Raw genomic sequence first — 12,661 nt, 5'->3', positions numbered from 1 at the left:
AGAGAAAACCAAAAAAAAAAAATGAATGCAATTCTATTTCAGATTTTTTTTAAATCACTTCAGCTGTAACTCAATGAGTTTCCACTCATGGATGTTGATGTATGGAATACAGGTGTCTACTGCATACAAGAATGGTCACAATGAGCAAACCATATTTTAGGATAAACATTTAATCCATCAACAACATTAACACTATTTCTAATAACTTAGATCTGCAATCTTGAAGAGATCAGGCTGGGCAAACTTTAAACCGAACAAACAGTTTGAGGTTAGATATGAAACTTGAGCAACCGGTGGAGTCTGACTGCGAGGAACCAGCAGGAAAGGTTATGAAACATTATTTGTTTGTGGTCATTTCTATTTAAGGCCTATGTATTAAAATATGGCCTCAAAGGTCCCATCTCATCTAGCAGCCGTCATCAACTGGACCTCTGGGATCCCCATTAACCCGAAAGTCAATATCAGAGCGCTTCACAAGTGCTAACGATGGGTCTTAATCTAATCCATTACCGATGATCCTGTACAACAGTCCTAGGCTTCCCTTCATAAGCTTTCGCTCTCCCAAGCTCTCATGTCAGACGTTGCCAATGACGGTCAACAGCACTTTAACTGTTATTCATTGCGTCATACGACTTATAATTCAGTTCCACCCTCTCTTCGACATTGCCTGTCCAGGAAAGCGAGTCGGACGCTGGGTTACTGAGGAACAATGGCATTCCTGTGCTCTGTGATGCCAGGTGCCGGCAGGAACACAGTCCCTTCCATCTGTCTGTCTGTTCTGGCAAGCGCTCGGCCAGGCCCGGGCAGCAGCTAGGGAGAGTCACAGAATGGGACTATTGTTCCAAAGCCTCTTGGAGGAACACACTAAACACCCCCCCTTCCCCAACACAAACATCAACGAATGCACACCAGCATAAACTCGCACATCAAGAACGAAGCTAAAGGCAAGCGCACAGAAGCGTGTCAAACACAGAGCCGCTCCCACTGTCAGTCCAACAGCATGTGCCTCACTCGCGCAATCGAGCGTGCACATGCACATGCAGAGTACTGTATGCAATAAGGATGCACATCTGCAGTTCTGCTGAAGTCTTGCTGAGAGGGGAAACAGCATGCTGCACTGCACAGCCCAGTCCCGTGGAATATGATTCATTTCCTATAAATGTAGGACCCAGCAGCCTCTCCTCTCCAAGATTTCTCAGCACTGAGCTACTTCCACATCTGCCTGACCTTATCTTTTTCTATTGCTAAGAACATTATGTTATTAATGACTTTGTGGATTTTCAAGTTAATTATGATGAAACGGAAGCAGCAACAGATATTTTTATTTTCCATACTATGACATAAATCCATGGCCATGGGAACTAGGGGTGCTGAGGGCGCTGCAGCACCCCCCGCCGCTGGGCCGGGTCTGAGATTTTCCTTATGCCCCTCGATCATCCCCAAGATACTTAATTTTTGTGATAGTTTTGTGATTAATTATTTATTAAACTGACTAGCATTATATAGCCTAGTGCGGTTGTATTTTGCGTCCCTACTTCTCCCCCTCACACTGACAGAATTTCATGTGAAATGTTCATGCGATATTACTGTAATTTTACATTCCGACTTGTAATAACCATTCACGTCCTAATCCTTTTTATGAGCTATTTTCTTGCTTCTCAAGACGGCCCTCGGCAATCACAAAAGCATAGCTCTTTAATTGCGCCTAGTCTCTGGTCAAACACGCTCAAACTACTGTAGCCTAATGTAATCTATTAACTACACACATCATAACATTTTAGGAAAGTAGGCTAACATATTATAACAAAATATTTCAATAAAATTGATTTGTATATAACATGATCACATTTAATACAGAGACATTTTAAGTTTAATAATAACGCCACATGTCAACAATTTTTCAAGCAACGAACAAATTATACAGCGAGCAAAGAACATTTACATAATCAAAGAATATCATTGAATTCAGTCTAGCGTGAGTGTAAGTACTCTATAAGCTATGATCAGTGATGCTGCTGCAGTTTATGATGAATTGATCTCTTATATAATTGATCTCTTATATACAAAGTGCACTGACCAAAACTTTTGCATATCAGCGATGATAATATTTAGTAAAATCCCCTTAAATAATAGAAATATTAAAGAGAAGATTCTTGAACTAAAATCACAAAAGCACAAATATATATTGGTTCGCATATAACTCTGTCTTCATTTGTATGTTAATCTATAAGAGTTTGGGCAAAATATTAGGATTTTGTCAAAAATCCCCCACCATGGCCCCGCCCTGCAACATCAAGCCCCACCCCCCAGCACGACCCAGATAAAATATGTTTCTCCAGCTATGCATAAATCTAAGTGTAACAGATTATCCAAAAAGGAAAAAGTGTGGGGTGGGAGTCTGGTTGTATTTAGTGGTTGTTGACTGGATTTTGAGATGTGGGTGATTTTAGAGGGGCGGAGTTTAAGCAGACAAAATGATTGGAGATTTCTGGTATACATCAGTCATTTTCACTGGAAGAAGTTATGACATTATTATGAGGTCAATAAACAAAATGAAACATACATGAATAAACCATTCACAATATGATCTTTAACATGCATTTATTAAATAGTGTGAATTTTTATATCATGCCAACTTTAAGTATCAATCATTGGTTAAATCTACTTATTAATTAAATCTACCAATATGTCTGTATAGGCTATGAAAAAAGACTGCGTATCGCAATTTAGCAAAATATGGTGTCTGTTTATCAGTTTATAATAACTGAATGAATTTTCTATTTCCTATTAGAAAATACCTTCATCATTATCATAACCTTTTTCCCCCATTAAGATTGTTCATTATGTTATCCATTATTTTCTTTCAATTGCATGAAAATATCCCCCATTAGTGAAAGCTAATTTTATTGTTTTAACTGTTTTTTTTATTATTATTTAAATGGTTCTTTATTACTTTTTTTGCATTTTCTTTTTTTATCTTTTCTTTTTTCATTTTATTTTGCTACTTTATTCTACTTTTTTGTATATTACTATAATATTGTTTTGTAATTTTACTGTCAGTTGAGCTTTTGGAGTTACATATTGTAACTGTAATATTAAATTCAAAAAATTATTAAAATAAAAATCTGCCTGACACACAAAATCTTGTGTTGATGCTATGAATTATTTACCAAATAAATATCAGAACAATACAGCACAGACTAGAGATATATTGCAGTCTCAAAGCAATGCTTTGCCTCTACCCTTTTTGGTTTTATGTATTCTCCAAGCTCAGCTACCATTTGATGCCCGCAGGCTACGCTTTACCCCCTCACACACTGGGACTATCAATTCCCCCAACTAAAGCACGCATGTAGCCGGGGGTCTGTCCAAAATCCACATAGCCCATGTGATGTTATAGAGCCGAGAGGAAGGCCAGTGAAAGCAGCAGCAGATAAATAATGAATAGCTCGTTCACTCCTCTGTGAGAAAACATGACAGATCCGTTCCTGCACCCTCTGCTTGTACAGCTTCATTTTTGACACTAGGGGCCCGCTGCCTGCCATCTCCACGCTCTCATCTTCTAATGGTCCTTCCAGTGATTACTGAGACATAAGTGCACCGTCTGTCTTGATGATCAATCATCCGCTGGATCTATAAAGTCGGCCCCACCGCAGACCTCCAAATGTAATCAAATTTAATGGAGTGGACGCTGCCCGATATGCCAGCAGTTTGAGGGGCGTCATTGGCTGTAAGCATGACTGACAACTTATTTAGTAGTGCTTCAGCAGCATGCAAAACAATACGTGATGATGACAACTTGGGGCGTTCGACAAAAGCATGCTCGATTTCGCCTGTCTTGTCATCAATGGGCTCCTCAGAGCCACTGAACCATAAAACAGCTCTTTTACAAGACAAGTGCTATTCAGTAATAAGCATAGCAGAATTATATAATTCAAACACAAAAACAAGGCATCTGGGGGTCAGAGTTTACCATTACTGAAATCGACAGCAGTAGAATAGAAGCAGCTCACTGAGGATCAGCTCCATGATCACTTCTTTTTAAAGGCAGCCTACTTCTTTGACTCTTCCTACACACTGGAGCAGCCCTAAAAAGAGCAAATGTCTGAACAGCAATGTCAATCTGAATAGCGAAGTACTTATGGCAACTTAAGCCATTTCAAGTAATCCAACACTGACTAGTTGGCTTTTTCATTGGAATTTTTTTTTTTTTAGCAAATATTTATTTACTTCATGAATAGAGTCATTACATACTTCATTCAACTACTTATTCCATTTATGACTAGTATGAATAAGTCACTACTAGTTCATATTAAATAGTTATCAGTACTTATTCCTTTGTTACTAGTAACTATCTCAAAATGACGAGTAACTACTCCAATGTTTCCGGTAACAAATTGGAACAAAACATCGTCACTTAATTCTATGGGAATTTGTCGTTTAGATGTAAGCCATTTAATTCTGACGAGAATGAATTCTAAATTCTAAATGTTTACTACCAGTATTTTAAGGGTTACTAATATCTGTTCCAGTTTTCTTAATGACAACTGAATATTAGTACCTATTTATTAGACAGTAATATATAACGTCCAACTGCTGTAACATTTTGAACTAGTAGTCAGATTTTATTGTACCTATAAAGCAGACATTTTACTAATAATTACATTTAAAAAAATCCTGTACTGAAACATTGTTCCTGTTTAACCTCTTCTGTGTCTTTCTGCTTAACACTGACACCAGAAAAGCAGTCTGCTACATTAGAGCCAAAGAAGCCGGGAGTCGATGATAATTATGCGGGTTAGATGTTAGCTGTAGGATTTAAATTATTTTACCTTCTCTCGGTTCGACAGCGCACTGGACGATAGGAGAGACCGCTGAGTGCTTTCGCTTCGTCCCGGTGTAGATCTAAGGCTCCACGCGCTGGAAAATATGTGATCTTCAGATCGTAGTACGTTACCTCAGAAATTAATCCCAAACATGATCGAGCGGAGAGCTGGCCTGAAATACAGCGCTTTTCTCTAATTCCGCTGTCTCGCTCAGAGGGGGATGTTAACCCGTTAGTTTAGTGGGTGCGGGGCGGCCTGTTCGCTGGTAATTATGGGGTAAATTGGCCGAAGATCGAGAACAGTCCGTCCGCAGGACGAGCGCAGCGCTCCGCCTGAAAGCACTGAGTGAGCGCCGCTACTCGGTCTAACGGAGACGGAGCATCTGAAGAGACCCGCCCACTCTGTGAACCCGGAAGAGAACTGTCAATGCAATGGCATTAATGGCTTCTGTTGCACAAAAGTGGAGAGCCATGGGTGGACAGTGTAAATATTATTATCAACCATCTAACTGTCTGATTAAATAAATAAAACATTGAAGAAAAAAGCTGCAGAGTTTCTCTTCTGAAAGTGAAAGAGCTTTATTTCTTTGCTAACCAAACCAATGCACACCTCCCGGATGCTGTTGTTCTTACAGTTTTTTCAGTTTTTATAGTAAATACATGATGGTTATCCAGCTTTATTCATGATATATTCATGATATAATTCTGATTTATGGACTGCATTGGCCCAACAAAATGCAAAATTACTAAAATGACCTACAGTAGGCCGATGTGGAAACTCAACACTTTTGTATTGCATAAACAATGTTGACAGTGTTGTTTGATGTTTTGCATGTCTGTGTTTTTGATGCATTTGATGTTTTGCATGAACAACACCAGAAGTGTGATAACACATCAATCAAACACTGGTCTGAATACTGTAATAGGTATATTATCAAGCTATAGGTGAATTTGCACTAAAATAGTGTTGATCACATGCACAACCCTTGACATCAGTAACAAAAGCATTTTAAAGGGGTCAAATGACGTTGCTAAAAAGAACATTATTTTGTGTATTTGGTGTAATGAAATGTGTTAAAAAAAACACATTATTTTCCATATAATGTACATTATTGTTTCTCCTCTATGCCCCGCCTTCTGAAACGTGTCGATTTTCACAAGGCTCATCTCTCTGAAAAGCGAGATGTGCTGTGATTGGCCAGCTATCCAGCGCGTTGTGATTGGACGAATGCCACAAGCGTGTGACAGAAATGTTACGCCTCTTAAAATATTGTGAAGCCTTGTCCAGCCGGAGCGACGAGATATAAACATAAAACCCATTATAATCGTGATATAAACATGATTGCTACTCGTGTTTTCTTTTGGAAGGTAAAACAAAGTAGTTTCGCTTTCTCAACGAAACAGCGTCACACACCACGGCCTTGAGTGAGCAGAGGACGGAGGCCTAGAGTGAGCCACGGTCTAGAGTGAACCATGGCCAGCTTTAGTCAGCAGAGGCGGGCGGCTTGAGAACGGTGCGGCAGGTGGATTCTACGAAGGAGTGGGCCTTGGGCTTGCAGCAACCACATGTGACGAAGCGGATATCGTCCTCTTTTGGAAGGACAAACAAAGTAGTTTTGCTTTCACAGTGAAACACACACCATTATTACAACATGGCGGCGGTGGCAACAACAACACTACAACGAGAATAAAAGTTCTGCCTTCTTTCTTTGCGTGAACATCTGGGCGGCGTTATGTAAATCTTCCCACATAGTGACGTAGAGATGTAGGGGCGTGTTAGAACGAGCCGTTTCAGGGGGCATGGACGAGTCTTAACTTTTATAAAGAATATCTCTTTGGATTTGAAACTTTAGTCTTTGCAACTTCACAGATCTTTATTCACCAAGAGTTGTAACACTCCAAAGAGAAAGGAAAATTTGAAATCGCGTCATATGACCCCTTTAAAATCTTAATTTTGCTTTCCTATCTATGTAAGTATATTTATATGACCACTGCATTTTTTTAATGTAGTATTGTTATTGCCTTTCTGCATAACCCATCAGAGTAGACCTGTGTTTTCGGTGCATTTAAGAACCATTCGAGACCACTGGTAATTATTACAGGTAAGGCTAGTTTCATGTTGTGATGTGGGTCAGCTATTTGGTCAATATGTTTACACTTTTGTTAAAGTGATACTTACTTTTTATTGCTTATATAACTTTACATATTGTCACCCATCATCCTACCTCTACCACTTTGTTTTGCACTGCTTAGATATAAACTGCTCCATAATGTTGACATCCTGTAGTGAGATTATTTCTGTACTTTGGAAAAAACACACACTCACTTCCTGGTTTCCTGGCCCTATGTGCTTGGCAGCTGTAAAAATCTTCCACAGAATTATTTGATTCATCATAATTCTTAGTATTAATGTTTTTCTAGAATTAAATTCAGGTTCATCACTCTATTTTATGTTTGTTATATTATTAATATTTATTTGAGTCGCTTCAGAATTTAGCTTGTTTTAGTAAAAAAAAAAAGGCAATATTAATATCAAAAACTTTGAAACTACAAATATACAGTAAATTAAAATTAAAATTAATATATTCCTTAAGGGCGCTTGTTTGACTTTGCTTATGCTTTAGTAATGGAATAATATATCTTTGTGGAAAATAGCAGTGCCATATCTAGTTCTATTAAAAGCATATACACTATAATATTATTTGTCAAAACTTGCCTGACACTATATATTTTGTCTCCTTTTTTCTTCTTTCTTTCTTCCTTTTTTCTGCTTTTTGTGCTTTTGTTTCAGAGACTAACAGTAGCACACACATACACACACTCATGTTTGTTTCTGTGAATTGTGGGGACTTTCTATAGACTTCTATTACTTTTATACTGACCAAACAATATTTTCTATCCCCTAACCCAACCCTGACCCTAAACCTACACCTTACAGAAAATTTGTTTGCACTGTTACACTTTCAGATAAACATAATTGACTATTTTTAATAATTTTTTCCCTCATAGGGACTGTGGGCCAGTCCCCACAATGTCAAAAATTTCAGGTTTTACTACCCTTGTGGTTACATTTGGTCTCCACAATGTAGCATCAACAAGTACACACACACAGAGAGAGAGAGAGAGAGAGAAAGAGCTGGCATCTCTCAGTATTCAGTTGTGTATTTGAGGTTTGTTGAGATAGAGTGACTTTCTAAACAATGACCCAGGAAAAAGCCCAATCTTTCATTTATTGCATTTTAAGTTTGACTCATAAAATATTCATGGTTGTTTGCAACTGAACTTCAACACAGAATCTCCATCTGTAGTTTATTTATGTATTGCATGCAGCCACTTGTAGCAGCATCATCTTGATGAAATATAAATGAGATGTCAAGTGTGTTCAGTGTGTTTTGCCCCGTTCCTCTCTCAACCTTTTATAAAAACAGTAACTCGGCCATAGAACAGCCAAAACACTACAGCAGGACTAAATTGAGGTGAATCAAACAGATTTATTCAGGTCAACTTCCAAGAGAGGATGCAGACCCAGCACTATAGCAGGAAGGAGGAGCTCTGTCCCTTCTTATCAGCGGCCGCCTGCAACATCTCAGCTGTTTTCTTCAAGGAAGAGGAGTGAGTGAGTGTGTGTGTGTGTGTGTAGGATAATAGAGATAATTATCGAGCAATGTCAACAGGATACCAGGATAAACTGTGGGAAAGTTCTATTCACTGTTAAACAGCAGAAGTGCCAGAGGAAATATCTTAGCCTATATGAGGGCATCTTTGAATATTGGCTGAAAAAGGCAAAGACCTACTGCTGTAGAAAAGAGAAAGAATGAGTTGACGTTGGGCCATTTGTGTTTGTATGTTTGTTTTATAGAAATGCTTCATGATTCAAAGCATTTCAAAAGTACACAGCAATTATCAGTCCTTTTTACTGAACATCCTGCATCGCAGACCTAAACACTGTGTTTTATGAGTAATATTATTAAGCTACCAGACAACAAAATCATGAAATGCTATGCCTTTGTATTAAAACAACGCCTTTGCTTTTAGAACAGCAGGATCGCTTTTTTTATAAAGATTTTTAAGGAATCCAGGAAAAATAAAAAAGAAGACATAGCCAGCTTTTTTAATAGTAGTTTGAATTATAAAAGTACTGGAAGCACTGAATAAACTCAAGGACAACATCATATTCTACTGAGCATGTGGCTCTGCATGGGGTGATTTCTCTCTCACATTTTTCTCTTTATTCTCTCCAACAATATTTCACTTCAAAACATTCAGAGGGGTCCATATGAAAGAGAATGAAGTGAACTCTGAAGCTGACATTTGAGATGGCAGAAAAGGTGAAACGACAAGTAATGGCATTCAAAGAAAGGACGAGAACAGAGAGAATGAAATGAAGAAAGGTAACACACCACTTTGAAGCAACCTCTCTGTGGATATGATGTAAAATAGGCAAAATATGAAGAAAGTAATATTTCTAATATATCGATAATTCTATATAGCTACCTGATTGCTATAAAAATAAACTTAAGTAAGACATCCTTAATGAGAAGAAATATAAATGTTTTCATATTAAGTCTTTGTGTTTTGGTCTGTACATCAGTTAAAATCACAAATTTACAACTAATGGTTCAAATGGAAATAGCCTAACTGTTTTTATGCTGTGTAAATTTTCATTACATTTCCCAGTGAAAGACAGATGAGAAGGGAGACATGAAGGACAATGCCACTGTGTTGGATGTTGTATCAAACTCTACAGAGAGAGGAGAAATAATTGCCTGACATCTGTTTTAACAAAGTTAATTAGTCATTTATTTCCCACAGCAACATATGTGATTGCAATATAAATGCCATTACCCTCTTGTATCCTATAACGAGTCTGTCATTGAGCATAAATCAAACATAACTTCAGCGCTATCTGCTGTGAAAGGAAGGAAACAGGCAATGTGTTGGAGCTATTTCAAATTAAACTTGATATAAAATACAGAGATATTAGGCTTGGTCACTTTATGTAAGACATCCATATTATTGTTTTCAGTTCAGATATCAACAAGTCTTAGCCATATCTAACTAAAAAGTAGAACACATAAAACAAGCTGGAAGATTATTCATTTTAGTGTAAATCTATAAATGGCAATGATCTTTTATGTTGTTTTATATTTGTTCTACCTATAGTCCAACCAGCGGAACCATCGGAGAAATCGAGTGTAGCGACGGAATACAAACGACTGGCACTTTCTCGTTACTTCCGGGTGAACGGGATGTTGTGACGAGCTGCAGGCTAACGTGTTTACAACATTTCAGGTTATGATTGTTAAGTCAATGAAGACAAATGTCTGCCTCTTCTGATCCGGGAGTATCAAAAGCAAGGGATTTAAATCCAGCGACGCTCTCGGCGGGTAGAGCTCAGACAGCGGCGGCGTTAGTTGCTCAGGCCCTGAGCAAGAAACGAGCCGTCAGTCCCGCGACCCACACAACCCCGCAGGCAAATAACAACAGCAGCAGCAAAAAGAAGAAAACACAGCCTGCGTCTTCAACTACTCAGGCTCCGGTAAAGAACTGACTCTAGCCCTATACATGACAGGTCTACCGTTTACGTTTTATGCTTCATTATGTTTCTCATCGATGGTGCAGCATTTGTCACAGGTTGCTCCAGTGGAGTCGACTTCTGAAGGAAAACCTGTGGTAGCTGTTGATGTGGAGACTTCTGCCAAATGTCTTCCGTTTAAAAACCCCAACTTTGTGGTAAGATTGTTCTAGATTAGAATAAAGTCTAAAATGTTCTCTGTTCTAGTTCAGTATGTTCATAAGTTCTTCCTCCTTCACTAGCACTCAGGTATTGGTGGAGCAGCAGCAGGGAAGAAGAATCGGACGTGGAAGAATCTGAAGCAAATTTTAGCAGCGGAGAAAGCACTGCCTTGGAAATTCACTGATCCTAACTGTGAGTCTGACTTACAAAAATAAAATAAAAAAACATGCACAAAAAAACATCTTATCTAATTGTCAAATCATGTCAGTAAACCAATGCATTTATATCTTTAAATGTTGTATGTGTTGATTTAATTTAACAACATTTAAAAGTCTTTTATTGTTTTTGTCTGTCAGATTGCAGCATAGATGCGCCTCCTTCTATGAAACCTGCTAAAAAGTACTCGGACATATCAGGTCTGCCGGTGAGTGTGTTGGAGAATGTTGTCTGTTAATAATTTGGAAGCAGTCGCTGTTTTATGAGAGTAGTAGTATTATCTAACTGTGCTTAATGATGTTTGCATCTTTGTTTCCCAGGCAAACTACACTGACCCTCAGACTAAACTGCGCTTTGCATCAACAGAAGAGTTTTCATACATCCGTCAGTTGCCCACAGATGTGGTGACTGGATACCTGGCTCTCCGTAAAGCCACCTGCATTGTGCCATGAGAGAGAATAAAATCTTTCCTAAATGCACTTTTAAATGCTGACTGACCAATGGATTTAAAGGACTAACATACTTGTATCATATCACATTCTGTTCCTTGTGTATCTTTATAGTTGCCGCCTTTAATTTGACCGATTTAGCACAAATGAATTCAGATTTTTTTAAATGTAGGTTTTCGTGTGTTGTTTAAATGAACTGCTTGAATTCTTATGATGTTTGTTTGGCAAAATTAAATCTGAGATCACGTATATGTGTTACTTTGTTAAACCATTAACAATACAAAGCAGTGTTGTCACAGTTGGCTTAATATATTTTTATTTTGCTGCCTTTTACCAGGATCATGAGGTATTTACGGTGAAGAAAAAATTCTTTATTATTTAATTTTTTTAATTATTATAATAATTTTTATATTATTATATTATAATAATTATTTATAATCTTTATTATAATAATTTTTTATTATTATAACCAAGCCTCAACTTTTTAAATTAAACAACATTAAGAGAGCATTGTAAACTAAACTCCTGTAAATTAGATGATAACAAGCTAAACTGTAGCGTCTTGACCATGGAGTTAGAGCTAATTTTTGCCCCTGAAATTGATTTTCAGGGACAGTTTTATCACCACCTTAATAATTGTGTCTGTGTTGTCTTTAATGTCAAATACTTTAATTTAATCAGTTTAACTTCAGGCAGTCAAAATACTTAAACTGTTGCCAATAACAATTGACCCTTCCCCAGGAGTTTGACTGACAGGTGATCTGACCAATCATAATGGTGTATATGCCATTTTGTACGACAAATAACTCAAGACAGGAGGACTTGTGCTTGGAAAATGGTGTGTACATTATTCCGTGGTTGAAACAAAAAAATCTTCTGATGGTCATTCATGTTTATTCTGTGATATAACTAGTAAAGAGGAAGAGATGATTGGTTTATATGCAGAGACAATTATATCACACCATTGAGATGATTTAGAAGGCATATAAACAGTTTTATCAAAAGCTCTCTACTATGTATTCATACAACTCCTCATTGCACTATGGTACAAACCTTTGCAATGTTTAACCATCCAGAAGCACATGTCCACTTGCTGTGTACTGCTACAGAACAAAACAGTTGAGTTTGATATAAAAAAAGTATTTTTTCTGTAATATAATTCTGTTGTATTGTTTATCCCAAAGGGAGTGTTATTTTGTAAATTGTACAGTAAACCGGTAAAATTCTGTAATTCGTTAAAATTTTTCTGTTGTTACAACCACTTTAGCCGGTAATATTTGCAGAGAGGAGGCTACATTATAACAATGAAAGAATGGAAAGACTCTCTCTGTGAAGGTGGTTGTTATTGTGCATAGATGTGAGTTAGTTACAGGATCAAACAATGACAGTTTTCCTCTGTCCCAGTCCAGCTCCAATCTCACCCTCTGAAGCTTC

General features: G+C 37.6%; 2 protein-coding genes across 2 annotated transcripts in view; one reads left to right on the top strand and one right to left on the bottom strand.

Moving 5' to 3' along the window:
* Window positions 1-5,194, bottom strand: part of galnt1 (UDP-N-acetyl-alpha-D-galactosamine:polypeptide N-acetylgalactosaminyltransferase 1) — an 88,450-nt gene extending 83,256 nt beyond the window's left edge. The window contains exon 1 of the mRNA XM_042741076.1: window positions 4,833-5,194. The gene's annotated coding sequence lies outside the window, so the exon portion shown is untranslated. The remainder of the gene's footprint in view (window positions 1-4,832) is intronic.
* Window positions 5,195-9,679: 4,485 nt separating this feature from the next.
* On the top strand, window positions 9,680-11,525 carry LOC109105993 (INO80 complex subunit C-like). The gene is made up of 6 exons (XM_019119305.2): window positions 9,680-9,824; window positions 9,989-10,364; window positions 10,448-10,558; window positions 10,643-10,754; window positions 10,919-10,986; window positions 11,099-11,525. Exons 2-6 carry the CDS (start codon window positions 10,146-10,148, stop codon window positions 11,228-11,230), a joined length of 642 nt encoding a protein of 213 aa, XP_018974850.1. The 5' UTR covers window positions 9,680-9,824; window positions 9,989-10,145; the 3' UTR covers window positions 11,231-11,525.
* The last annotated feature ends 1,136 nt before the right edge of the window (window positions 11,526-12,661 follow it).

The sequence above is a fragment of the Cyprinus carpio genome, chromosome B16 (genome assembly GCF_018340385.1).
Source record: "Cyprinus carpio isolate SPL01 chromosome B16, ASM1834038v1, whole genome shotgun sequence".
Taxonomy (NCBI): Eukaryota; Metazoa; Chordata; class Actinopteri; order Cypriniformes; family Cyprinidae; genus Cyprinus; species Cyprinus carpio.
The sequence above is the reverse complement of the archived record's forward strand: the minus strand, read 5'-3'. Positions and strand labels throughout refer to the sequence as shown.